Source organism: Anopheles coluzzii, chromosome 2 (assembly GCF_943734685.1).
Source record: "Anopheles coluzzii chromosome 2, AcolN3, whole genome shotgun sequence".
In the NCBI taxonomy this organism is placed as follows: domain Eukaryota; kingdom Metazoa; phylum Arthropoda; class Insecta; order Diptera; family Culicidae; genus Anopheles; species Anopheles coluzzii.
Genome location: NC_064670.1, coordinates 105,778,709 through 105,803,224, shown reverse-complemented (window position 1 = coordinate 105,803,224; position 24,516 = coordinate 105,778,709). Strand labels below are relative to the sequence as shown.

The 24,516-nt window shown below is 49.0% G+C and overlaps 1 protein-coding gene across 5 annotated transcripts in view; it reads left to right on the top strand.

The window, feature by feature from the left end:
* The window catches only part of LOC120952977 (tyrosine-protein kinase Src42A), a 90,236-nt gene that overhangs the window by 49,314 nt on the left and 16,406 nt on the right, over window positions 1-24,516 (top strand). For 3 of the 5 annotated variants that reach the window (XM_040372593.2, XM_040372595.2, XM_040372594.2), the window contains exon 2: window positions 392-4,687. The exons of the other annotated variants lie outside the window; for them this stretch is intronic. In XM_040372593.2, the coding sequence (XP_040228527.2) occupies window positions 1,038-4,687 (3,650 nt within the window). In that variant the 5' untranslated portion in view covers window positions 392-1,037. The remainder of the gene's footprint in view (window positions 1-391; window positions 4,688-24,516) is intronic. 5 annotated transcript variants of the gene reach the window in all.

Sequence of the window (24,516 nt, the reverse complement as noted above, 5' to 3'; positions counted from 1 at the left end):
ATTTGAAGTCCGCTCCACCACATGGCGTGCTACTACTGCATACCAAACTAGCTGCTCCCCCGTCGGATCTATATTTAGATTTACAGCCAGCTCACTCCACACACACTCGTCCCGTGTTAATGCACATAAAAGCGCGAAGTAGGTTGAGTAGTGTTCGATCGTAATACATTGCACAAATAATGCCGCAAACGAACGCGCGCACAGCGACTTTAAGGATCTAGTCTCCTTACTGATCGAGGTTCGAAAATAGGTCTGCGCCGCGGTAACACGTACACACACTAATGCTACCACCGCGCCGGGGATGGGGTCGACGATCGAAGCGTTACGACATCGCAACTAATCATTTTAATCCTCCCGCAATTCCACAAAATTGCGTCGTGTGTACCCACAGAACCCACAGTAACATCGTCCATCGCTCTGTGACCTCTACGAACGTGCAGAACGTGCAGTGTGATAGCAAGTGTTTTTTTGGTGCAACGACGACGACAAAGCGACGAACCCTATTTTTCTCTCTCAATCACGTGCAAAGTACAATCGATAAGCAGTGATACGAATCCTGTAACCATCTTGCCATTAGCTCGTAGTTCCTGCAAGGAATTGCTCCGTTTTGTTCCTAGTGTGTGTGTGTGTCCTATTTGTGAGTGTGTGCTAGAGCTCCCTTATTATATTGGTCGTGTGTGCGCAGTGCATTAAAAAAAATATTTAAAAAAGCATCTTACAAAGGGAAAGAAAGAAGACTGCGTGAATTCACCAACCGCCAATATCAGTGCCCACCCAACCATAATTCCATTCGATCGATCCGCAACGATTGTGACCCATTCAAATGTGACTGATTCGTTGTGCCACGCTGTGGAAGTGATCAAAGTGTGTAATTTCACCCTGGGAGTTCAGTGCCTTAGTAGCAACAGAGCAAGTTGCAGTACAGCGTAAGTGAGTGAGTGAGCGCAGTACACCAGGCGCGTTGTGTGAGGGGCCGCGTCCCCAAAATCGAACTCTATTTCATATTTTAGCGCGGATCCTGCTCACCGTCAACCGTCATGTCCGCGGTACCGGTCGTCTGGTGCTCGGACCCGAACTCGTCGGAAAAGAAGCAACCGTTCGCGCTGCAGGGCATCCAGCTGCAGGGCAACATCACCGAGAAGCATGTGCTCGCGATGAAGGAGCTGATCAACGCGGCGTCGGAGGGCCGGCTGCTGCTGCCGACCGACGGTGCCATTGTACTGCTCGACTGTGGCCTCTCCATCGGCAGCATGGTGATCGAGGGTAAGGCAGGGAAGGAGGTAGCGGCCGCTGCAGCCGCTGGCAACAACAGCACAGCAAATGGCGAGCTGCTACTACCAGCGGCCGGCAATCATAAATCAATTCTGCCCTACCGGCCTGCTGCCAATAATTGTGACCAACCGTCGCCGGTCGACGGGGTGGAAGGAGGAGACTGTAATAATCATAATAGTAGCAGTAGCGACAGCAGCGATGAGTCTGATAGAATAGCAGCAACAGCAGCGACTGGTAGTGATAGGAGGCGGCGGCTCGAGGCGGCCGAGAAGCTGCGCGTCATGCTCGAACAGCAGCTGGACGGCCGGGGGGACATTGATCCGAGTCGGGCGAATGCAACGGTACCTCGACAGCAGGACGAGAATGAGGTGGAGCATAGGCGAACCGGTGGAGGAGGCGTAGAAGAAGCGACAGACGCTCGAGACGATCGTCTAGGTGCTGGTGAGCAGCAGGAGATGATTGATTTTCCAATCGACGACGCTGCCAACCACGTGGACGGTGAAGAGCGGCAGCAGGAGCACCGTGATGGCGAACAGCAGCAGGGAGCGTTGGAGCGAAGCGGAGGTTCGTCGCTTGGTGCCGAACTGCTCGGGCCCGAGCTGCTGTACGAATTTCTGTGCTGTGCCAAATGCATGAACGACCCAACGTCCAGCTGCTCCAACCTGCCCAGCCAGCGCACGCGCAGCCTGACCGCACTGAACAACAGCTCCAAGCTGCTGTCGCGCGTACTGAACGGTCGGGCGAAGGCGCGCCTCTACTGCGACCCAGTGTACAGCATCTCCAACCTGTACTTTAAGCGCTTCATCAATTACAAAATCACCAAAAGCCGTCGCCCGGTCATACGCAAAAGCTCCAGCCGAAGTGATCGATCCGGTGGTGGTGTTGGTGTTGTTGGTGCGGGAGACACTACGCCAGCAGGTATTACCACTGTCTCGGATGGTGGTGGAGGTGGCAATAGTAGTGGCAGCAAGAAGAAACACTTCGCCGAAGGTTCGCCAGTGTACGCGACGGTCAACAAGAAGCTGAAGCTAAAGTCGCGCCTGGACGCGCTGCGGCGCAGCGGCCATATGGTGGAGGGACGGCGCATGCGCACCAGCAAACCGCGCGACAGACAGCAGCAGCAGCTGGTGGTGGAGGAGGAGGAAGTCGGCGCCCATCCGGCAATGCCGGAAATTTTCATCTCCGGCGCGTCCGGTTCGCCGCTCAAGCACCCGCCGCTCGGCAGCACGAGCAGGAAGACAAGCTTCGACTCGACCTGCACCGTCAGCTCGATGGATTCGGGCTTCATCGATCAGCAGCAGCGGCAGCAGCTGAAGCAGCAGCTACAGCAACAGCAACAGCAGCAAAGCACGGTGGAGGAACGCCAGCCGAAGGGTGGTGCCAGCAGTGAGCAGGAGGAAGACGATGGAAACGATCGGTTGAACGATCTGTCGCAGGTGCAGATCAAAGAGTGTCTGGTGACGCAGTCGCGCAATCGGCGCAAGTCGTACGAAGAGTTCAAGTCGCTGTTCCGGCAGGAGACGGCGGTGGCGGCGGCGGCAGCAGCGGCAGCAGCTCCGGCCAGTGACGTTGTTGGGCACGCTGGACGGGCCAGCAACACGGCCGGCCTGCCGCTGCCGAGCGTGGACGAGAAGGAGAGCGTGAAGGCGCGCCGCAAGTCATACGAGGAGTTCAAGGCGTTAGTCAAAATTTGTGATACTAGCTTTAGCAGTTTGAAGACGACGGCCGAGGAAGAGCCGGACCGGGAGTCAAGGGAGCAGCAGGAGGAGGAGGAGCAGGATGCGCGGGCGCAACGAGCGGCAACGCTGCCCGCATCGGCCGCCAGCACCATAACGGGCGCCTCGGCAGTCGGCAACTTGTTTAAGATGAAGCGCAAAAACTCGCGTCGCCTCAGCCTGAAGAAGCCGCCGACGGCGGGCGGAGGCGGCACGCCCGCAGCAGACATTCAGCGGTCGGCGTCGGGCCGGGAGCTGGTGAAGGGGAGCACCATTTACGACATTCTGCGCAGCGATCGGAAGTCGTCGGCACCGGCAGGGACGGCGGCAAGTCCGCTGATCAAGGATTTGGGCCAGCTGGCACTCACGCGGCGGACGGCGGATGAGATCTACCGCAAGAATTACAAGATCTACGACAAGCTGATCTCGTACGGCAGCAAGGCGTACAAGCGGTACGACAAGTACATGACGTACGGCACGATCTACGAGATACTGCACCGCAAGTCGGACGCGGCCGAGGACGTTTTTTTGCGCAAGCGCGCACTGTCGGAGAAGTACGCCAAGCGGAAGGTCGGCGGTACGGCCACGCACTACGGCTCGGTGAAGCTGGGCACGATCTACGACATACTGCAGGGCAAGCACCAGCACCAGCAGCAGCTGCCAATAGGGACGAACGCGAGGAAGAAGTCTGCGCCCGCCGGTCCGGACGATGCTCAGCCGCCGCCTACGCTGTCCACGATCTACGACATCATCCACTCGAAGAAGGCGGCCGATCCGGCGGCCTCACCGAAGGATAAGGCCGGCAAGAATCGGTTTCTGGTGAAGAAGATCACCGAGGAGGAGCTGCACCTGAGCAATGAGAACGATCGCAACGAGCTGAATCTAGCGGCGATCGGTACAGCAACCCCTGCCAAGGGGAGTTCCCTAGAAGGAGCTGCTGCACAAAAGACTGGTGACGAAACGGCACCACCGTCACCCGACTACACGACACCGAAATCCGTTGGTCAAGCGAGAAAGCCAACGCGAACGCGCCGCTTCTCGAACATTCTCTCCTACAGCTCGTCGCACTCGCCGTCGCCGAAGGTTTCCTGCCCAACGGTTAGCCTGACGGCGCCGGCCGAAGAGCCCCGGCTGGACAGTGCCCGGCTGAAGCAGATAGCGGCCAGCGATGAGGACCTGTACAAGAGCGCCACGGCGAAGCTGCGGGCCGCCCAGCAGCAGGTCCAGCGCCATCAGCTGTCGGTCGATGAGCTGTACGCGCGCATCGGCAAGATGCGCAAATCGGCCACCGTCGCGTCGGCGCTCTGTACGAAGATCGACGAAGTTGTTGGCGAAACGGGTGAAGCAGGAGCGATGGTGGAGGGTGGTGCAGTGAAGGTGCTGGAACCGCTGCAACCGACCCGGCCGCAGCAGCAGCAGCACCATCTGCTGGATGTGCCCGGTCGGCGGCAGTTAGCGTCGGCGGCGGATGTCGTTCAGCCCGGGACGATCTTTAAATCGAACTCGCTGGACATGCTTGCGCCGAAGAAGCTGTCGCGTACGGCGCGCTGGAGCAAGCACGTGCACGATGCGGCCAGCGGGCTCAGTGGGCCGATCCGCAAGCTGTCCCCACTGATCATGCCGATGCGCAAGGGCGAGCAGAAGAAGAGCACGAGGCGGCTGTCCGAGTTTACGCGCGGCGAATTTCTCAACGAGAAACCGTAAGTAGAGCGTTTTGGGGGGTTAATGGTTTATATTTGATGCTTTTGATCGTTATGAAAAGAGTTATGAAATAATTAAAATGGAGGAAAATGGTTTTAAATAGTTTAAAATATATTTTAATATGCAATGGAGGCGCATGGTCGTTGTTACCAAAATTAATTAATTAATATTTGTTTTCCCAAAAAAAGGTTCTGTAATATGTTCTAGATGCTTCGTGCCACTGTTTTTTCTTCTTCTTAAAATGCATTTCAAATTGAAAATTAAACCACACAGGAGCTCTCATGGTTCGCTTTTCTCCCTGCTCAACACTCATTTCCGCCCAATCCGAAGAATAAATTAGCTCCGGATGGTCAATTTATGCTTCTTTTTAGGGGCTATTTTAAGCACAGCTAAACCGATCACATAAATAATCGGCCTCCGGCCGGCAGGACTCTGACCTTTGCCGGTGCAACATTTTTGCAAAAAAAAAAAACACCCAAATTTGCAGCACGATCAGCAGCATCATCTTCGCTCGGGACCTGGCGGTGGTGCATTCGATTTTAAACGCTCAAAATCACGGCATGGGGTGCTTTTGGCTACTCCACCTCAATGCTCCTCAATGCCCTATTGTGCTGCAGAAGCATCTTCTGCAAAGGAAATAAATATGAATAATGCACCCGCCGGCCGGGGGGACCGGTTTGTTCTGTTGCCTACCATCCCCAACGGGCAAAGTCGTAAATATACACCACCAAAACGAAATGAAAAGTTATTACTCTTCCCTACGGCCAAATGAAAATTAAAAATTGTTTCCAAAAGCCCAAATGGCCCGATGTTCTGTTTCCTCCGGCGGCGCGGTACGGTGTTCTTCATTAGGTTTTGGGTGTTGGTGTGGGCCCTTGGATGCAATCTTAAGCCCCCCTGTTTGCCCTCCTCCTCGGGCGAGCAGAGAGTGTACGCTTGCTCGAAAAAAGGAATTGATATTTTCTTAAACTCTCCATTCTGACACGTTTCTGGCAGGTTCGAGCGAGATGTGCAGTTGGTTGACCACAAAAATTCAACCCCAACAGGAGAAGAAGAAACGCAAACCTCTTCTCTCTTCTTACCTTCAGGGCAGTAAAGTGGGACATACAGAAAATATGCGAAACAAAAGAAGGGAAAAAACGGGCTGCCAGCATGCACAAGAAGAACGAAAAAACGTGATCGGTTTTTGGGTGTACTGCGGGGTTGGGGCTGGTGTTGTTAAATATTAATTTTTCTGAGAAGGGATAAAACATGATCTTGGCCCTGAGTGGCCCGGACCTCCTTTCATGGGCAAACGCACTGAGTGCGGCCTTGCGAAGCGTCAAAAAGGCATCGAAAACGTTTTACGCCCCGGTTCTCTTTCCTCTTCCTTCCGATACGGTGCTGCTTGGAGTTTGATTTCCAGTTTTATTTCGAGGGTTTCTTTGCTTCGGTTGCTTTTTTCCCTCGCGCGTTTTGGCTTGGTTAATGGCCCGAAAAACCTTCCGAGCAAAACTGGAAACACGGGATCGCCTGTTGGGTTGGGTTGATGGTCGAGCCAACTTCTTCGCCCAAGCGCCCAAGTAAATATTGATAGCCCGTTGGACACACTGCTGGGGCTGTCCACTTTTCGGCTGCTGCAGAACAGGTTTTTTTTTCGTCGTTCCCTTTGCGCTTGAGGGGTTTCCCGTGTTTCCCAACCACCAGAATCGAAGCATCCTTCTTCTGGTTTTGTGGTTGCTTTGGTTTCTCCCTTGCATCTGGTGCACTCAACAATCGCTCCGACATCGAGCAAAACTGCACACGCCGTATCAGTATTATCACTCTTCTGTCCTCCAGTGTGTTCGTTCGATTGGTCGATTATTTAACGACAGGAAACAAGACACCAATTTGGCTGGGGGTTTGTGCCACGGGCATGACCTTTCTGTGCACGCACGCACCTTGCCCTCGACGAAGCCGCATATCCGTACGGAAATGGAAATCCTCGGTACAAGTGTCGGGGCGAGCCGACGACAAGTTGTCAAGGACTCTCGTAACAATTCACTCACTGCCCCACACAGCAGGACAATATTGTTATTTAATTAGCGATTGTTTGTGTGTTTTTAGTTTGTGCCTAATGGTGGCCAATCAATTTTAAGCTTCCTTAAATGATTAAAACAACACACACGCTATAAGAGCCTTTTGCCTTGCCCATTTTGAAGCTGACCAATTGTACGTAATGTTGGACACAGGTAAAGGGAAAGCGTAATTTTCTTTCGCCATGGGATGCGTCGTTTTTTGCATCTTGATGTAAATTGCGCTCATTCTCGCAAGAAACACACACACACAGTCAGCTCGATCAGTGATCAATGTAGCGCGTTGATTATTACAAATGTGTTGACACGATGAATGAGCGAACGGATCGTGGATTCGTGACAAAACGATCTGCTGCTGCTGCTGTTGACGATTATTCATTCGACGAAAGGTGATGAAAGGAATGTGGTAGTAATATTTGCTGGTGTTTTTAAAAATAACTTTGATTGCTGCTGAACACACCACACCGCCGGACTTGCTGTTGCTCGGCTCGACAGAGATTAATCACTTGCCTTGTGTGTCGCTTTCACTAGAGCGGCCAGCGTGTGCATCATATCTCCGGTTGAGCATAATGGACGGTTAATGTAGGTTAAACGAAAATGACTTTCATTCTTAAAGATGCTGGTGGTGTGAGCAAATGCATCCGCCATGAGAGGTGCAGCTCCGTTTGCTGCTGCAAGCCCCAACCGTCTCGGGCGGGTAAGGGCAATAGAAAATTGCACAAAACTGGTTGCACTTTTCTTTGTGTGCTTTTTCATTAAACATGACACTTTCGCTCGGGGGTACTGCTGAGATTGCGCACCGCGGCATCCCCACTGAATGGTGCTGCCGGTTTTGGTTTTCTTCTTCACTCCTCTCGATCGAATGGCTCTTACTTGCCGTGGTTCACACAAAAGAAATTCACCACCAAAATTAGGCCATCTCTAGCAAATGCGGCGGTGTGTCCACCGCGGAGGGAGAAAGGAGCGACAGCATTTTCTGCCCCCTTTTCCCCCCTCCGCCATTACTGGGTCCCGGAAACGCAACGGTAACGGTGTGCGACTGGTTCCTTTCTTAATGGCATATTACGTTTCCCCAGTGCTGCGCGTATTATGTTAATTCAAGCGACGAACCCCCTCACATTTGTATGCCGTGGTATGCGACCGATTAAACTGGAAATATTACACCCTCATCGGTTATCGGACAGCCGCCGAAAATGCACCGGTTTCAAGCCAAAACGAGCATTTTATTCTAATGAGGGATTTTCCTATACCCACCAGAGCGCAAGCACACATGTTATCGAACGCTTCGGTGTCTGGTTGGTATGTCGGTGTTGTTGTTAGAGAATTCCAACAATGCTGGAAATGAATGCTGCATTTATGCCTACGATAATCAACAATGAACCCTGCTCGGTTGTAGCAAATGTATTGTAATGGGAAGGGCCTTTCGCCCGGTCGAGAGGGCTGTTGGCCCCTCGATTGGAAGCCATTATGCTTTTAATAGACCTTTCGGACGTGGATAGTATCAGCGCAGAATAGCATCCACTTAGAAGAAGCACGGGCTCTGCTGGAAGCAAGCGACGAACGTTGCCGAGCGAGCGAGTGCATCAACTCCTAACGGCAGAATTTATTTTCCCTTTTGGTTTTTCACTGCGACTATGATTATGTGGCCGGTGCCGTGCGTCATCTTGCCCCGTAGCTAGGCGCTATTGTATCGCATCCCATCCGGATGGACACGTATCGATGACTCGACCGGCACTCCGAACGCTCCGGAGCAAGGAGAGATGGTAGTATTATTATGCAATGGTACGGCTACGCCGAAGAGATTCAGTCCGGTTGGTGGTGCCGTTGTTGTTGCTGCGCCGCTGTGTGGCTTCATCCGCGAGCGCACAACACTTTCCGGATGCAACGAGCAAAAGCATCCCGTTCCCCGCAGGCGGACGAGGTAGTAGGGAAAAGGTAAAAAAAGGTTATGCCATCGATCGACTTGCGATGCACATTGCTGCAGGGAAGACAAAGCGACACAGTCTCCTCTCCGCCGGACACGGACACGCGGGGAAACATCGGCAGAAGGAATACGGCCAATAAACATACTTTAGCCTCCGCCTCGAAACCAGTTGCAGCAGCACCGACGGCACTCGTTTGCCCTCTATTTCTCCCTGCTTTTTGATGCTGCTGCTGCTGCTGCTGCTGCTGCACGGCAAACGACTCCATCCATCCGCGGCACAATGCACCAGCTATCGGGGGGAGTGCATCGGCCATCGAGTGCAGTAACACCACGCGCGGGGTTCGTCGCTTGCACCATCGGGCAATGTTTTTTTCTTCCATTTTTTTTTTTTTTTTTGCAGAGCCCATCTCTCGCGGCGGGTGCGCCTTCGCGATGCCGTTGTGTTCTGGTTGCGCGCGTTGCTAATGGGTGATGGTCGTCTTCGTCTTCCTTCCATCCCGGATCCCGGTCAAGAACATCATCCTCCCGTGGTTGGGGGAGAAAGGGTCCCCCCTACTACATTGCGTTTTGCGATCGTTTGGCTTCGCGCGTTTGTGTATGCCTCTTTGTTTTGGTTTTCTTCGCGCGCGCGCGCATAGCGGCGACAGAATGATGCAATGGAAATGATGCTGCTCACCGCCAGAATAGTGTGCCCCGTTTTGTTCGCGCACTGATCGGAGGGCATCAGATCACATTAAACGAATCATAATTTATAACGCGAACACAAGGTGTGTTGTTGGGGTGGTGGGAAGAGAGGAGGGGGAGACGTGTGTGTGATGTGTTCCCTCTGTTCGCATCTTGCGCTTACGATACGTGACGAAAAAATGAATCACGCGGGGCCCTTTAACGGCTGCGATTAAAGCACACACGTACAACACAAAAGTGTTCCCTTTATGTGATTACAGGAGATCGAGAGACACAGGGAAATGGGGGATGGAAAGCGGGGTGGAAAATCTCGCGAGGTATAATACCCTTTGCCCCGGGGCAAATGAACCTCGCGGGGCGTTCGGTTTCCAAGAATAGAACGGTTTTCCTTTTTTCACTGCTGCGTTAGAGGTCGCTTGGCGGGGGTTTGGGAAGAAGGCGGTGGTAGAATGATGAGGTAAATTAATATCCTTATGTTAATGGGCATACGCGTGCATAATGTTACACACGCAACCAACACTGTGTAGCCGTAGGATAATGATCAGCGGGCAATACTTTGTAGCTACTTTATTACGACATCTTCGCGCAGAACAACGCCCTGAATGGGAACACCCTTTCAATACTTTCTATTTTCAGAACGCCAAGCGCGTGTGATGCTCTTGCTCAAAGACTTGTATAGTACTTATGTTTTGAGCATAGCGTTGTTTTGAGAGTTTGAAAATGTTCGACATAAGTTTTCTATGTGATTATATTCAGCACTTTATTTTATTTATTTTTCGTTTTACTGCCGTTGTCATAACATTTTGGCCCTAACTCATCTATTTTTGTCTCTAAGGCACAAATGTTTGACAGTGCGCCTCAATTTGTGTCTTTGAGGCATCAATTTTTGACCGTGAGTCAATCGCTTTATTTACAAAAATCTAAGCTGTGTGTGTCAAAATTATTGAAATAAGTTAAGTAGTTAATAATAATATTGATAGAATTTAAAATATAACAACTGTTATAACAATTTTGGATGTTTTTATATAATGATAAAAAGCTGCCATGTATTTTCAGGTGTAAGCAATGGTTTTAGAATTTACAAAATTTCATTTTTTTTCCTCAATCAAATCAATCAAATTACATGGTTTTTGTATTGGTTATGTGATGTCCAATTATAATTGTCAAAAACTTGCTCGAATTTCTTGTAAAATAATCATGATTCCTACAAGAGTAAAAAAACGTTGACTTACAGATACATATATGAGCGTTAGAGTCAAAAATGGATGCCTGGGGGTCAAAAACTAGTGCCTTTAAGCTAAAATTTGGCGTCAACGACTGCAATTCGATAAATTTGATAATTCCATTGGATTATTGGTGTAAAAAGGGCAATTTATTTTCTGAAATATGTAATATTACAAAAAGATTATGAATATATTACTAATGGATATTCTTTTTTTTTTTGCATTTCTTCTCTTTTTTAGGTAAGTTTGCCAACCTTTCCCAACCTTTGTGTGCCTTTCAGTGTATGGCTCTATCTCCGCGGGTAAGCTTAACCAAACCAAAACCAAACACAAGCGCAAAGAAAACATTCCCCTCAGCAAGCAAGCGAGCAACAACCGTTCTGTCTGTCATCCATCCGTACGCGTCATTAACATCTGTAAACATCAGCCTAGCTGCCAGTCTAAAATGCCCGCCAGAGATGCCGCTATGTAGGACAACTGCACCAACTTTCCATAATGACCATCGCTGACGTTGTGCGTGCAAGGTGGTTGCTACTACGGGTGGTCCGCTAAAAATACCTACATTCCCGATATGGTTCCGAGCTTTTAGAAGCGATCGGAAACTTGGAAACCGTGGTGCGCACCGATCGATCACGCGACCAGTTTCCGCGACCACAGCCAACGACGCGGTTGATCGTGTCGCAGCACATTTCTTTCTACGTACATCAAGTGACCAGAGACACTGTCCATTCTGGCTAAAAATAGTTGCCGCGCACGAGAGGGCACCAGGTGCGGACGATTCAGTGCCATTTGATGGTAATTAGAAATGGCATGCGCGAGCGCGGGCACACCAACCAGGATGTTAGGATGAGGAAGCATTTCTTCTGCGCTAGAAGATACGTGAGGGAGCTGAAGAAGAAAAAATAAAGTGCGCAAAGAAAGAGTCTGTGTGCTGCCAAAGATCGATGGCAAAGCAACGCGCGCGCCTATTTATGACGGAGGAAGACACGTTTTTTCACTCCTCTTGCAGCAGCAAGCACTGTACTCGCTATGGTAGGGAAGTTTAGAGGAGAAAAAGGGGGTGATTGGGGGAGCCTGTGTTGTCGCCCTGCCAGCGGACCCTGGCCTTCTTGCTTGGGACACCTTGGGACGTGGCTAATCTTTCACTTAATGGACATAATTCTCCGTGACTGCAGCAGGAGCTTTCGTTCGAGGAGAGAGACGAACCTGAACGCTTCTCCACAGACAAAGAGGGCGTCCTGACGCGTACGCTGTTCAAGCACGCACACACACACATACCAAGGGTAAATGAAATGCAGCGAAAGAGACGGTCCCCTCACTCCTCACCGCCCTTTGGTGGCCTCGGTTTGGCGGCCGAGTCTGGGCGATGGTGAAGATAAAACAGTTTAATTATCCGTGCACTATAAACAGTGCAGTTATCCAGCCAGCCAGCCAGCCCCACCCCTTTCCTTTTCCCGAGCATATGTCACTTCGCTCGATGCGCACCTCATTTCCTGCCCGCTGGCTGTCGCTTATCAAAGCGGGCGATTTGCTGCATTTTAATTAGAAAAGAAAAAAAAATGCATCGCTAAAAATAGCAGGCGCTCGGGTCCGTGGCCTGACTTCTGGCGCGGTCTGCTCGGCGAGCCTGGTGGGGCAACCGTGACACGGCCGCTGCAACCTTTCTCCACTTTTTCCACACGCTAGCCTGAACTAACCAACCTGGACAGGTGGGTAACAAACGGATCGGTGGGGGACAGGGCTGGGGCGGGGGGATCGATTTGTGCTGGGAAGCGTTCGACGATCGACGAAGCAACTGGCGCCTGCCTGGAAAGGAGCAGTGGGTTTGGACGGGGGAAATATTATTAGTTATCTATTGCATATTTATCGTCCAGTGGATACTCCCAGTGCGGCTGTTGCGGCGGTATGAGCTATGTGGTCTCGGTTGGGGGGGGGCTGTGCAAAACAAGTCTCATCTCCGTTGCTTCGATGCGCACGCGGAGAGCCCGCTCGTCGGAGGAATTGCTGACGCTCATGATTGACGAGATATGGGAAGGGATACGCCTTCTACTTACTCTCCTTTCCAAGGGGACACCGCATGCCTCGAAGCGTTAAAATATGCTCTAATGGTAAGACCGAACACCTCCTCTGTGGTGGTGAGCAGGGAAAGCAGAGAAACAAAAACAAATGGGTATTTGAAAATCGCCTCGACGGAAGTGGAAGCTGCAGCGGGGTTGAAGCTGTGCGGATGTAAAGCGAATGACCCTTCGTGTTGGCAAGCGCAGTTAACGATGCATCAGCGACCATTTTGCATTAGCTTTTATGTCGTGTAAGTGCATTTGAACATGATGTTCTCAAATAGTTTGAAATAGATTGAACAAATATCATTATTTTGGATAAAATTGAATAAAAAAAAAAATTGGTTGAAGGTTGTAAAATTTAGCAAAGTTTTCTTACGAACCACGAAGCATGCGACTACCTTTTAAAGCATTTTTTGTATCACCAAAGTTTAACTTGCCATTCCTCCGGCACTATCGCTTCACTGTAATGAAAGGAAACTGGTTCGCTTGCCACTTGACATCGTGTCAATTCGCGCCATATCAATAACTTTCATTTTTATGCATTCTTCTACCAACGAACGACCGACACACCGATGGAGAGATGGTACCATAAATCCATTTGCCAACGTTTGCAAAGGATATGCACGGTGAAAACGGCCACATCGCTCGCAAAGTGTGTGTGTGTGTGTGTGTGTGTGACAGGTTATAAACGCGGGCGCGCGCAGCGATAGTGAAGAATAACTTATGCGATCCATCAACGTTGTCAGCCATCGCGTCGAGGCATGTCCAAGACAGCCGGGTATTTGACTGACTGACTGACTGACATGGGGCACGGGACAGCTGAGTTTGGCTGGCCGTACGGGAGGGCAAGGCTGCGGCCGCAACCTCGCAACCTGGTACTATTTCATCGGTACGGTTTTCCAACGGTGAAGGGGACGGAGAAGATCTATCGTGTTTAAGAAGTTGTTTTTCTGTTGTTTTTTGTCGTTCCAATTTTGCCCATTCAGTGTTGCCATGCTTATGAGAGCCGTACCACAGTGCCAAAACGTAAGGTCGCTGCCGTAAATTTGCTTGCCGCGAAACCCCATGCCCGTTTGTTCTTTGTGCGCGAAAATGCCATGTGCTGCCTTCGAGCCGGCGGCGAAGGACACAATCGTTCGCAGCTTACAGTGAAGGTATTATGCGCTCTGGTACCAGCGATGTCGCCCGTGCAACAGTCGAGTTTCACTTTCCGGACGGTGTGAACTATGCAATTGACGCGCTGCTGGGGTTTTACAGGAACAAAACAGGCTAAACTTCGCTTCAAATTCAACAGAAAATTGAGCTAAAGTTTCACGCGTGATCGCGTGTGTTTGGTTAAGCAAAAGCTGGCCGGTGTGCAAACGGACTAAGCGGAGAACACACCTAATATCATCTCCAACAACACCCTTCTGCTCATCGCGTTTACGTCGCGCTGTGCTGCTAATTGAGCGACGCTCACAGGTTTGTGATTCATGGTGGGTTTTTTTTTTCGTTTGCTTTGCTATTCTCTGGAGCTCTGCCACCACCGCCTCCTCGTGTTGTCGTGACCGATTTTCGAAGGCAGAGAAATCAACTGATCAAGCACACAAGATTATGCACCACGTTGCGTGCAGCAGCAAATCACACTTTTATGAATGAAGTGTTTAGAAGCTGGTATTGTTGTGTGGTGCGATGGTGTTGCAGCTGTTGCTAGGTGTGCTGTTAGCTCCCCCTCTCTCTCTCTCTCCCGAGCGCGCAAATGGGTGGAGACTGGTTTGCTACTGCGGAAATTTCATTCATTTTGCTGAGGCTTAAATATGGAAATTTGCTTTATGAGGAAGCATTGTGTGTGTCTTTTTCTGTTTTAATTTCTCAGCAAGGTGACGGAAGCGCAATTTTAACCTCTTTTTTTGCAACCGAGCGCTAATTGCTACGCGATTAATTCGATCAATGGAATGTGCACGACTTACCCCCGGATGCTTCACATTGTGTTTTGAAAATGACGGCATTTTATATGAAGAGATTCGTCATTCCTTCATAGCTATTTGTAATTCTATGTTGGCTATGGTCAATATTCAAGACATTCGAGCTTTTATGTCTTTTTGATGGATTTAAAATGTTCCAAATTGACATTTCGGTTGGAAAGCTTCACAAAAACCTGTTCTATGAAGCCCTAATTGAAGAATTTTATTGAATTTACCAAATATTAACTGGCCTAGGAACACACCTTGGAACCTTTAACACCTAGGAAGTTGAAACCAACTGCTTGTTTCAATTTATTAAAAATGCATGAATAAATGAATTAAAAATCATACAAATAGTTCAAAAACAAAAAAAAAAAACAAAAATACAACTAAAACACCATAAAACTAGTCCAATTACACATAAAGCTAGAACTTAACCCGTTTTCAAGCCTTAGTTAAGGTACTTTTGAACATTGTCCAACTGCAAGTAGACATTTAACGGCCAACTGAAATTCTGATGCCTTTCTGAACATTTGTTTCTCCCAATATTAAGGTACGTTTATATTACACGGGCTCGTTTCTGTGATGTTTATTTTGTTGAAGCAAAATTGTTTGGAGTTTCATTTGAATTGATTTTTAATAGTCAATTATTAATTTGGGAAGTATTTGGATAAATCATTGTTAAATAATTTAACATTTTTTGTAAATGAAGGCATACACACAAGATCCACTTCTTTAGCTACGATTGAAATAAGTTCAGATACGCAGCAGTATTTCAGTTGAACGTCAAATGTTTACTTATAGTTGAACAATGTACAAAAGCTGCTCAACATTGTTTATTTGGGCTCGAAAACGGTTTAAAATGATTTTCTATCTAAGCTAGCACAAAGATTGCACAACATTCAGTGTTAATCCACTCAACCTACGCAAGGTTATTTCCCACTTGTTGTCGCTCATGGATTTTTCGCGTGTTCAAAACGAAACTTCCCCTCGCAATGAAGCGCAAAACCAGTTCCGCCAAATTCTCTTCCATGTTTGCGAAGGCGACATTTAGAACACCAACGGGTTGCGTTGGGATTTCCAACGCATCGCAAACGCGATTTGGCATTGCAGGTGAGAGAAAAAAAAACCGCTCAAACTACACGGCGATATTCCGGTGACGTCACAATTATTATATTCACTGCAGCAGCATTAAAGATAAGGGTAGTTAATGTACTAGCAAGCTAGCTGCGGACTGCACCGTGCGACTGTGGTTTGCGGTTCAAGTGCAGCGTGGACGACGACGCTGATGCAGCAGCACCGATAACCGATACCACCGTTGACAGGTTGATAAATTTATCCACCTCGCAATAGGCCCATTACGCAACTGCTGGCCTGTGCCCGCACCTGCACCATTGTGCCACCTTGGTTGGTGGTGGTTGGTCCCCCGTTGGTGGCTGGGCAATCCGCCTTTAAGCCAGCTTTAAGGTGGTCAGCTGACGCGACCGGTGCGGTGCGCGATTTTGTTATGTTGCCGTGTGCCGTTGCCTATTTTTGTTTCGTTATTTGCTTATATTTAGTGCGAATCACGATCCGCGTGTTGCCCGGCGTGCCACGGCGTGTACGACCGTTCATGTGTAGAAATTCAATTTCTTCCAACAAATGCTCTTTACCAATGTCCCCCTTTGGGCGTAAGGGGGATGGCGACAAATCGACAAAAGTTCGCCGACACAAATCAAAAGTCGGTGGCGTGTCAGGCGGCGCCAAGATTATTACACCGAGCGCGCGCGCTATGCAAGTGAGCCTTTGCTCTGGACAGATCAGAGTTTTGGGCAAATTGTCCGGCGGGATTTATGACGCGCTGGTAACAATCCACAACGGTGAAACAGAGCTCACAGTTGAGGATGGTATGGCAATGGTGAAAAATGCTACGCTGTGGGAGCTGCGTGCATTGTGTTTAGCCCAGTGTCGACACTTGAATGTTTCGATTGTATATTTGTTGTTCGCGCTCCGTTTTTGTGTTGCACAATCTGAAACAATTTTGCCAATTGTGGCACCCAGCTACCGTTCGATTCGAGTCCCATTCGCCACTGCCAAACGATAAGCCAACGCGGCAAATGGGTTTATAATGAGCACAGCCACAGCAGCTACTGCGCCCCTCGCTGACTGATGGCGGTGTCTATGGCGTGAAAGTGGCGGTGCAGGCGGCTCGTCACCATCGCCGCCGTCGTGTTGTTTGTGCAGATAATAATGGTGCCACACACACACACGCACACACACAGTAATTGTAAATGTCATTCTTTCTGTTTGTGCCGCAGAAGCAACCCCACAATCGCAGGCGTCGGAATTGCTGCCAGGTAATTTCTCGACTCGCAGATCGAACCCGCAACAAAAGCACCCCCCAAATCACTTTCACCATTAGTGTGTGTGTGAACTTTATGTGGGTCGAAAGATGACACCCTTTTCCGAGCCCTTTTGCATCCATTCACAGCCGTGTGATAAAACGTAGGCAAACAACAACAACAATTCCCTCGCAACATCGCTGTGGCACGGGGAAAAACTGTGTTTATCCTTCACCTTCTTAATGCTAACTTCCTTCCGGCGGACCGACACACGGGGGCTCGGGAAACGGTCGATCGCTCACGCGGACCCGGACCTTCTAAACCACACACAGATCTCTGCGCTCATCGCGAATGACAGCCGTAATCATCGTTATGGGGGGCAAAGCTTACGCGCGTGTTTCTTTCGATTCCCCGAACCGTGTGACAGGCAGGGCGTATTTCCCCAACACACGAGAAATTAGTTCATCGCCTTCTCCTCGCGGTGCCCTCGGGTCGGATGGAGGGGAGAGACGAAACAAATGCGCCCCTCTAGTTGCCTCCTCTCTCCCGTGCATTTCTCCTGCATATCTTACCGGCGCCATCTCTTCGCGCGCCGGGCGACGACGACGGCCCTGGAAATCCATCCGTCTCGCTCACCGTTCAATAAACTAACCACCCCATCGGCCATGCGTGGGGAGCGTCAAATAACAGCATCATCTGGTGGTCAGCATCATCAAAAAAAAAAAATCAGTCAGAGAATCGCCACGAGGTCGCGCCACTCTACGAGGAAGGAACTAGCTGTGAAGCGGGTGGGAGAGAGGTTTATGTGCGGGATTCCATATCATTTGCAGCAAAATTACGATCCCCCCCCTTTCTCTGCCCCTGCCCTGTTTGGCTCCTTGTCCGTGTGGTAGCAACCTTCGGGAAACGCCCCACACTCCTCTCTGTCCAACTGTGTTTTTTCTTCTTTCATTCGTTCAACTATTGCTTCATTCGATGTGGGCTGGCGCCAGGCGCTTTCACGTGGTGCGACCGTCCTTGCTGCGAAGGAATTCTTCGAGAGAAATTATTAGCGTCATTCCTTCCCCCACCCACCCGGCCGCTCTGACCGGTGGACCCGAGGGAGCGCGCCAATATTATGTGGTCAAGTAGCACTGCGACATGTTTTTTGTTGTTTTGTTTCGTTCGTCTTCTGGCGTCCTTCTCGAGGACGGAAGCGGTTGCGAATTGATTCGTTTGGATTGATTATTCATTAATTGGAAATGGGGAAGGGGGGAGCTGGGTAGAGTTTATCAACCAGCCAGCCTAGATTGTGTTCTTTGAATTAAATAAATATATTTATCGCATCTTCTGCTATCAAACCTTCATGGTGAACATAAAAGACTTAAAGCGACGAACCTCTTTTTTTCTTTTATGAAGATTAATCTGTGTTTTGTTTTATTGATTCTTAGAAGTAGCTATTGTTTCCAAAAACTTCACCCATAGATAAAGAGATAAAGAGATTTTCAAGCATTTCCTCCCGGTAATATCCGGTTAAAAATGTCATCAACGAAACGGAAGACTTTAAGCGACGAACCTCATCATTCTTGCACGCAATTTTGCGCATTTTTTTTTCGCCCCCGCGCGCTTCCTTAAACGTGGAAGAGAGACAGTGTCCGCGTTAGGACGAGATTTATTTCGTTGCGCATTAACCTCATTTCCGTGCGCCAGTGCGATCGGAATGCGAAGATGCGTTCCGCTGCCAGCCCCATATCAGGGCAGGCAGCACACCGCCAGGCCATGATGATGATAACATGATCTTTCTCTCCGGGCACCCGGGCCGATGCCACAGCACCTTCGATGGCCTATTTTCTGTCGCTTCGGTCGCACACAATCTCGCGTCTTTCTTCTTTGCCTGCTCGGCGGCTGGTGGCCGATGCCGTGCCGGACCGATTAGTGTTTTGATTTCGCCCGCCAGCACTACTATATTGGCCACGATTGTGCAATTCTGCCAGCTTTAGCAGATACGCGAGCGCGCGCAAAAAAAGTAAATAAATAAAAACAGACACACACGCGAAGTAGCAAAGCGCCAAACGATCGCGGTCGGTCTGTGCTCAGGTCCCACGATGTTTCGAATGTGGATGCATAAACGCAATATAACGCTAACGGTGCTTTTGCCTCCATCTTGCTCCGGCTCAAATGGCAGTAGCAGCAGTATCATCGTCCCACAGAAGTCACAGAACAGGCCTGATCATGATACCCACGATAGGGGAGAGAGAACTCCTTTCGCCCGGGCCAGTAGTGATGTGCGTAATTGTCGTGCAATTACAGTTGGTCGCGATAAACAAATCAACTGGGTTGAGGCGTCGGCAGGGCGCACAGGCACGGGCGCATACGAATGGTCCGCGGAGGGAAGCATCATGTCCGTCCTTCCGAACGGCAATTCAGCGCGACAGAAATCAAATTACATTACTTAACACAGTCACAACAAATGGTCGTTCCCGCTCTCGATGCGCGCGACACGCGAATTGCCATTTGCTATTTTTAGCAGGCCACACGACTTGTTTTGCTTGCATCTTTCTGGTGCCCTGCCACACACACACACCTTACCCTTGCCAACTGCTCTGCTTTACATGCTTTGCTGCGGCGATCGCAAAAAAGACATCGCTCAAAAACAACAAGCCCGCCCGTGTGTGTTGAACTCCTCTCTGTGCCGTGCTGTTGTGTTGTGTTGCGGGCATCCGTGTTTCATCTCGCGCAGTTGTCATATAACTTTCTTCCTGCCCCGAGGGCGCGCACACGATCGTGGCGGCATTTCTGCATTATGCGCAGGGCAAGTTTACGCGCGCGCCGGCCACGATCGCGATCTTAATCGCGCCATCGGTTCGCATTTCCTTTGCGACATTTCTTCGTGCCGCTTGGGGTTGGTTTTTTATTTATATGTTTGAGCTATTTCGCACCTGCTACAAAGTTGTGGTGGGATGGATTGGCAAAGGCAGAAACGGATGCTCGCTTAAATGGAGGTTGGGAGGTTTTTTTTTTTACGTACAGGGTTGGCCAGGGACAGGGTTGGCCAGGGACAGGGTTGGCCACCGGTTAGTAACTGTGTCTCGCTTTTGGCGATGTAAAACATTTCAGATTCTGCTTGCAAGCACGAAACATGTTTTGCACGGCGTGGTGGGGCTGCAATGAGACGGAATCTGGCTGACAAACCAGGCCGCACCAGGTCGCAGGCCCCAAAACCGTCGACCGGAAGCGCACAGTAGTCGTCAGAAGTTTGCTTGTTCAGCGATACAGCATTTTCTGATCGCGATCAGGGGTATTTTTTTTTTTTGCGGGAAAAAGTAGTAAAGACTCGGTTGTGGTGTACGGAGGCTCTGGCGCGAAGACAGAGACGGATGAAGAAAAGTGAACGTAACCTAGTTTCGTACGAAAATGTGGAGAGTGCGGTGTGTCGTCCGCCTGGTGGCGTGTAGTGGTGGCTTGTTTTTTCTCTTTCACCCTTATTTTTGCTTCTAACTTTTGATTTTCATCCCTAAAACAGTGGTTGATCGGACAAATACACGCATATATTGACGACACCAGTGTGTGTATTAATCTAACGTCCAATAGTCCAATCCTTCGTTTGACAGTTGTTTGAGGTGTTCTTGCCCGCAACACGCGAAGAGAAACACTGCTCTGCTCACGCGGTGCCGCGTGAAAAGAGCCATTAGTGCGGCACAGCGCGTGAAGAGTAGAATAAAACATTGGTAAACATGTGCTTCTCCTGTCGGGTTGAGTGCTGTTAATATGCATTGGAGATTTGTTTGAGCAAAAAAAAATCCTCGTTTACCTTTCTAATCATGGGAAGACGCCTTAAGCTTATGAATTTGTGTATAACGGAAAAGTGACAAGAAATAAAAATCATTTGGATTCGTTTTCTATCAAGTTAATTTAATTAAATAGGCTTAGCTATCATCTTCTATTCTTTGTTTCGCATTTTAATTAATGTAAACCAATTAAAAGAGCTAGATTTAGATATTTTTATTATAATTTATTAAATCGATACACACTAAATGGGTTAGAACTAAAAATCATTGTTCATTCGAAATTTTGCATTGTTCAAATCGACCAAAAGCGTTCTTTTTGTGCGACTCAAATATAACTAAGTTTCTAAAAAAATGCAGAGAAGTAGATATGTTTTGAAATGGTTTCACAAACGTAATAATTTAAAATACGATGTAGAAAGCATTAATTGAAAAGATCTCTAATGCACAAATGAAAAGATTGTAATTTTTCGCCGATAAAAGCTTCAACAGATTTCTTTACATCAACGACAGCCATTGGCAGCGGACGGCTTCAGTCGTTCCGTTTTCAAAGAAATCATAAATTTATTCTGCAATCGGTCAGATCGGCCAGACAACTTTCTTTCCCGGCGAGCATTTCTATGGTCGATAAATCTGACCATTTTCTATCGGCCATTCTTCGGCCTAATCGCGATCCTACCTCCAGAGCAAGCAGCATGATTATGTACCGTTTTTCACTCGTTACCCGGGCCAACATAAAGGAGCATTTATTTTCAACTCGTATCATTTGATCGTATCTTCTGTATGCGTGTGTGTTTGTGTGTATTGTATGTCTATTGATTTTTTAACTTGCCCATGCCTCTCTACCGTCGATTGATGTCAGTATTGTCGATTGTCCGCCGGGTGTCATAAAGTGGGTAAAGGGAATAGGCACACCACTCGGGAGCAGCACATCGGGGACGGCCACTGGGAAGTGCTTGGAGTTTGTGTTGCTTTTTTACGCGGGAGATACAGCATAGATTGCTGTACAAGCGGCATCAATCCCTTAGGATTGATTCTGATTCCCCCCCCCCCCCCCCTGTCAAACGCATCACTGTTATTAGCAGGCAGACTCTCTCTCTCGCGTACAGTGATGAAGTGCTTTAACATTTAAAGAGCACACCAACACACAAGCAAGACACAGATGTTCAGCACGGGCGCCAAACGAACAGGCCAACTCTCCTGGCGCCAGACATTGATCAGGGGTGTTTGCTACTTGTGGGACGAATTTGAGGTCATACGAACGGCCGAGACACCACACCTCTTTTTTTCCAATCAAGCGCGCTTCCAAATTTCAAAACCTGCTCCCGGGGAGGAAGGGGGTAGAGGGATGAGAAACTGCTACCGTTCTGTGTAGCGCTTCACAAACAAACCAAACCAAAACATTGCTAACCTTGACTCTTCAGGGGAAGTGGGTAGCACCAAAATCGTGCGAATTAAATCCATCCAAACTCGATCAACTCGATGCCAAAGTCGCGACACGAATCAACAGCCGATAGAGTTGTTGGATGCGATAGATTCCTTCCCTTCCTTTTTTTCTCACACCACATGCACCCTTTCCCGATCATTTCTAACGATCGTGATCTTATTTTTGCGCGCCGGCGGCCTGTGTGTCTGTGTGCGAAATATTACACTTACTCCGCGGATGCATCTTGCCGATTGCATTGCGCGCATCTCGTGCATATTTTTCGCCAATTATCGAGCGCACATGCTGCTGCAGCAACGGAATTGATAGTGATAAGAATCGACCAAGCTCCCCGTTGACGCGTTGGAACGGAAAACGAGTACGGGAGGAGAGAGGTGTAGGGTTCGTTTGTTTATTGCGAGATTATTTTTCCCATCGACGAATTGCGATTGAATCAAACGGACACAAAGCAACAGCAGCAGTAAAGGATGAGTTCGACACACTGGCACGACGCTCAATCCAATTATGACTCTGCTCGTCCGTCGTCAGCCCATTCGCACACGCCCCAGCTGGCGGCAAAACGTGGTTGAAAATGTGACTTTTGATGTGCAATTACTATTGGGCGTACGATCGTTTCGGTGCATCTTCCGCCGCCCTGGAAAGCTGCTCCTGCGTCCGGTGGTCGTTAGGTTGTTTTTTGTTTTGTTTATTCGCTCGTGAGCCTATTAGCTCTATCCGTGTAGCCTGTTTTTTTGCAGCCCGATCAAGACGTTCTAATGACAGGGTAGACGCTTGAATTGATTGATTTAACTTCACTCACTTCATCCCCGTGCACGCGAATGCAGCTCCATCTTCCTGCGTCACTAGAAATCGGGATGGGCAAAATAAGATTGTGTGGTTTGGCTTTTGTTTTGTTTTTTGTGTGTGCACATAATCACCTTCTCTTTTTTAATGATCTCTGTGCAATCTAGGTGAGGCGCGAGTACGTGTAATAAATACTGCGAATTGAAATTAATACCACTCAGCAGATTGATTTACCCTCTTTTTAAATATCATTACAATAAAGCGAGCTTTTAACGCATTTACTACGCTAAAAAAGGCCATTTGTCGATTACTTTTACACTATTTTACACATTGCCTGTGGGGTGGTGTTAATTTACATCCTTTTCCGAAAGGACACACACATATGCACGATCCATTAGCGACCGTTGCCGATTAACGACACATACTCCCTTGACGAGCATTAAGCAGCCATTTACCGCGCAAGCTAATTTACCCTCCCACGGAACGGCACGTTTAATATTTCGATTTTCTCGCCGCACGATGCGCCGACCTCCTCGTGGCCGGACGTGTGTGATGCAATTATGTGTGTGCAGCGTTTGTGTGTTTTGCAGAAAAAAAGAACAGTGGAGAAACATTTATTTCCTCTTCATTGTCGTGCGCCGGTGGTGCCCTCTGCTTACCATCCGCACTAATGTGAATCTTTAACACATCTCCGCGTCTCGTGCTTCATCGTCATCATCATCAACATCGTCATAATCGCACAATAAACCATTCAGCAGACGGGGGAGCGGAAGGTCAGAGAAGAGAACACAGACACACGGTGGTTCTCAGTGACACATTGCGGAGGAGAAGCCCCGTACTACACTATCATTCACACACACACTCGGTGGTGACACATGGGCAAAGCGCGTTTTGTAACCTCCCCGACCGAGCGGATGGAAGGAAACAAGCCCATCACAACCCCATTACTCATATCGGTCCACGTGGCGACGACTGATATGCAAAAAGCAACAATGGAGGTGTGGTGGAAGGGGTTGCAATGGTTGGTTGGTGCCGTTCTATGCGACAACTGCAGCGATGGAAAACGAGGTCAACGCACAATGCTCTTTTACGGCTTGCCTAGGTCATCGCCGCCACCCACGTTGTTGGCTGTCAAAATAATTCATAATTTTTTATTGGCGGATACAGTTGGGGGAAAAGAAGGGACGCAAAAGTCAGTGCTTTGTTTCACGCATCGTTGAAAATCTTTCCAGTGCTTTAACCCTGCTCGAAACGATTTGAAAAAAAAAAACACACACACACACACACACACACGAAAATAGATAAAACAGTAATGCACCTGTTTTTACGGGTTCAACCCTCATCTACAAAAAGTGGAGAAACAACAAAACACAAAACTATGCCAAACAGTGTGCAATTGCACTTCAAACAATCTACCATCCCACTCCCCCATTCACTCTGTTGCTTTATGGCCCAGTTGGAACACGGCTGCGCCTCCTCCTGTCTCTCTCTGTCCCCTGTTTTCAGTTACCCTTATCGGTGCATTTGGCATTGGCCACTGTGACGTGCGAAAACCTCCGATTGGCCCCATAGCTCCAATGCACACCCGTGCGTGCGTGTCTGCTTTTTGGCACATCCACCTGCTGGAC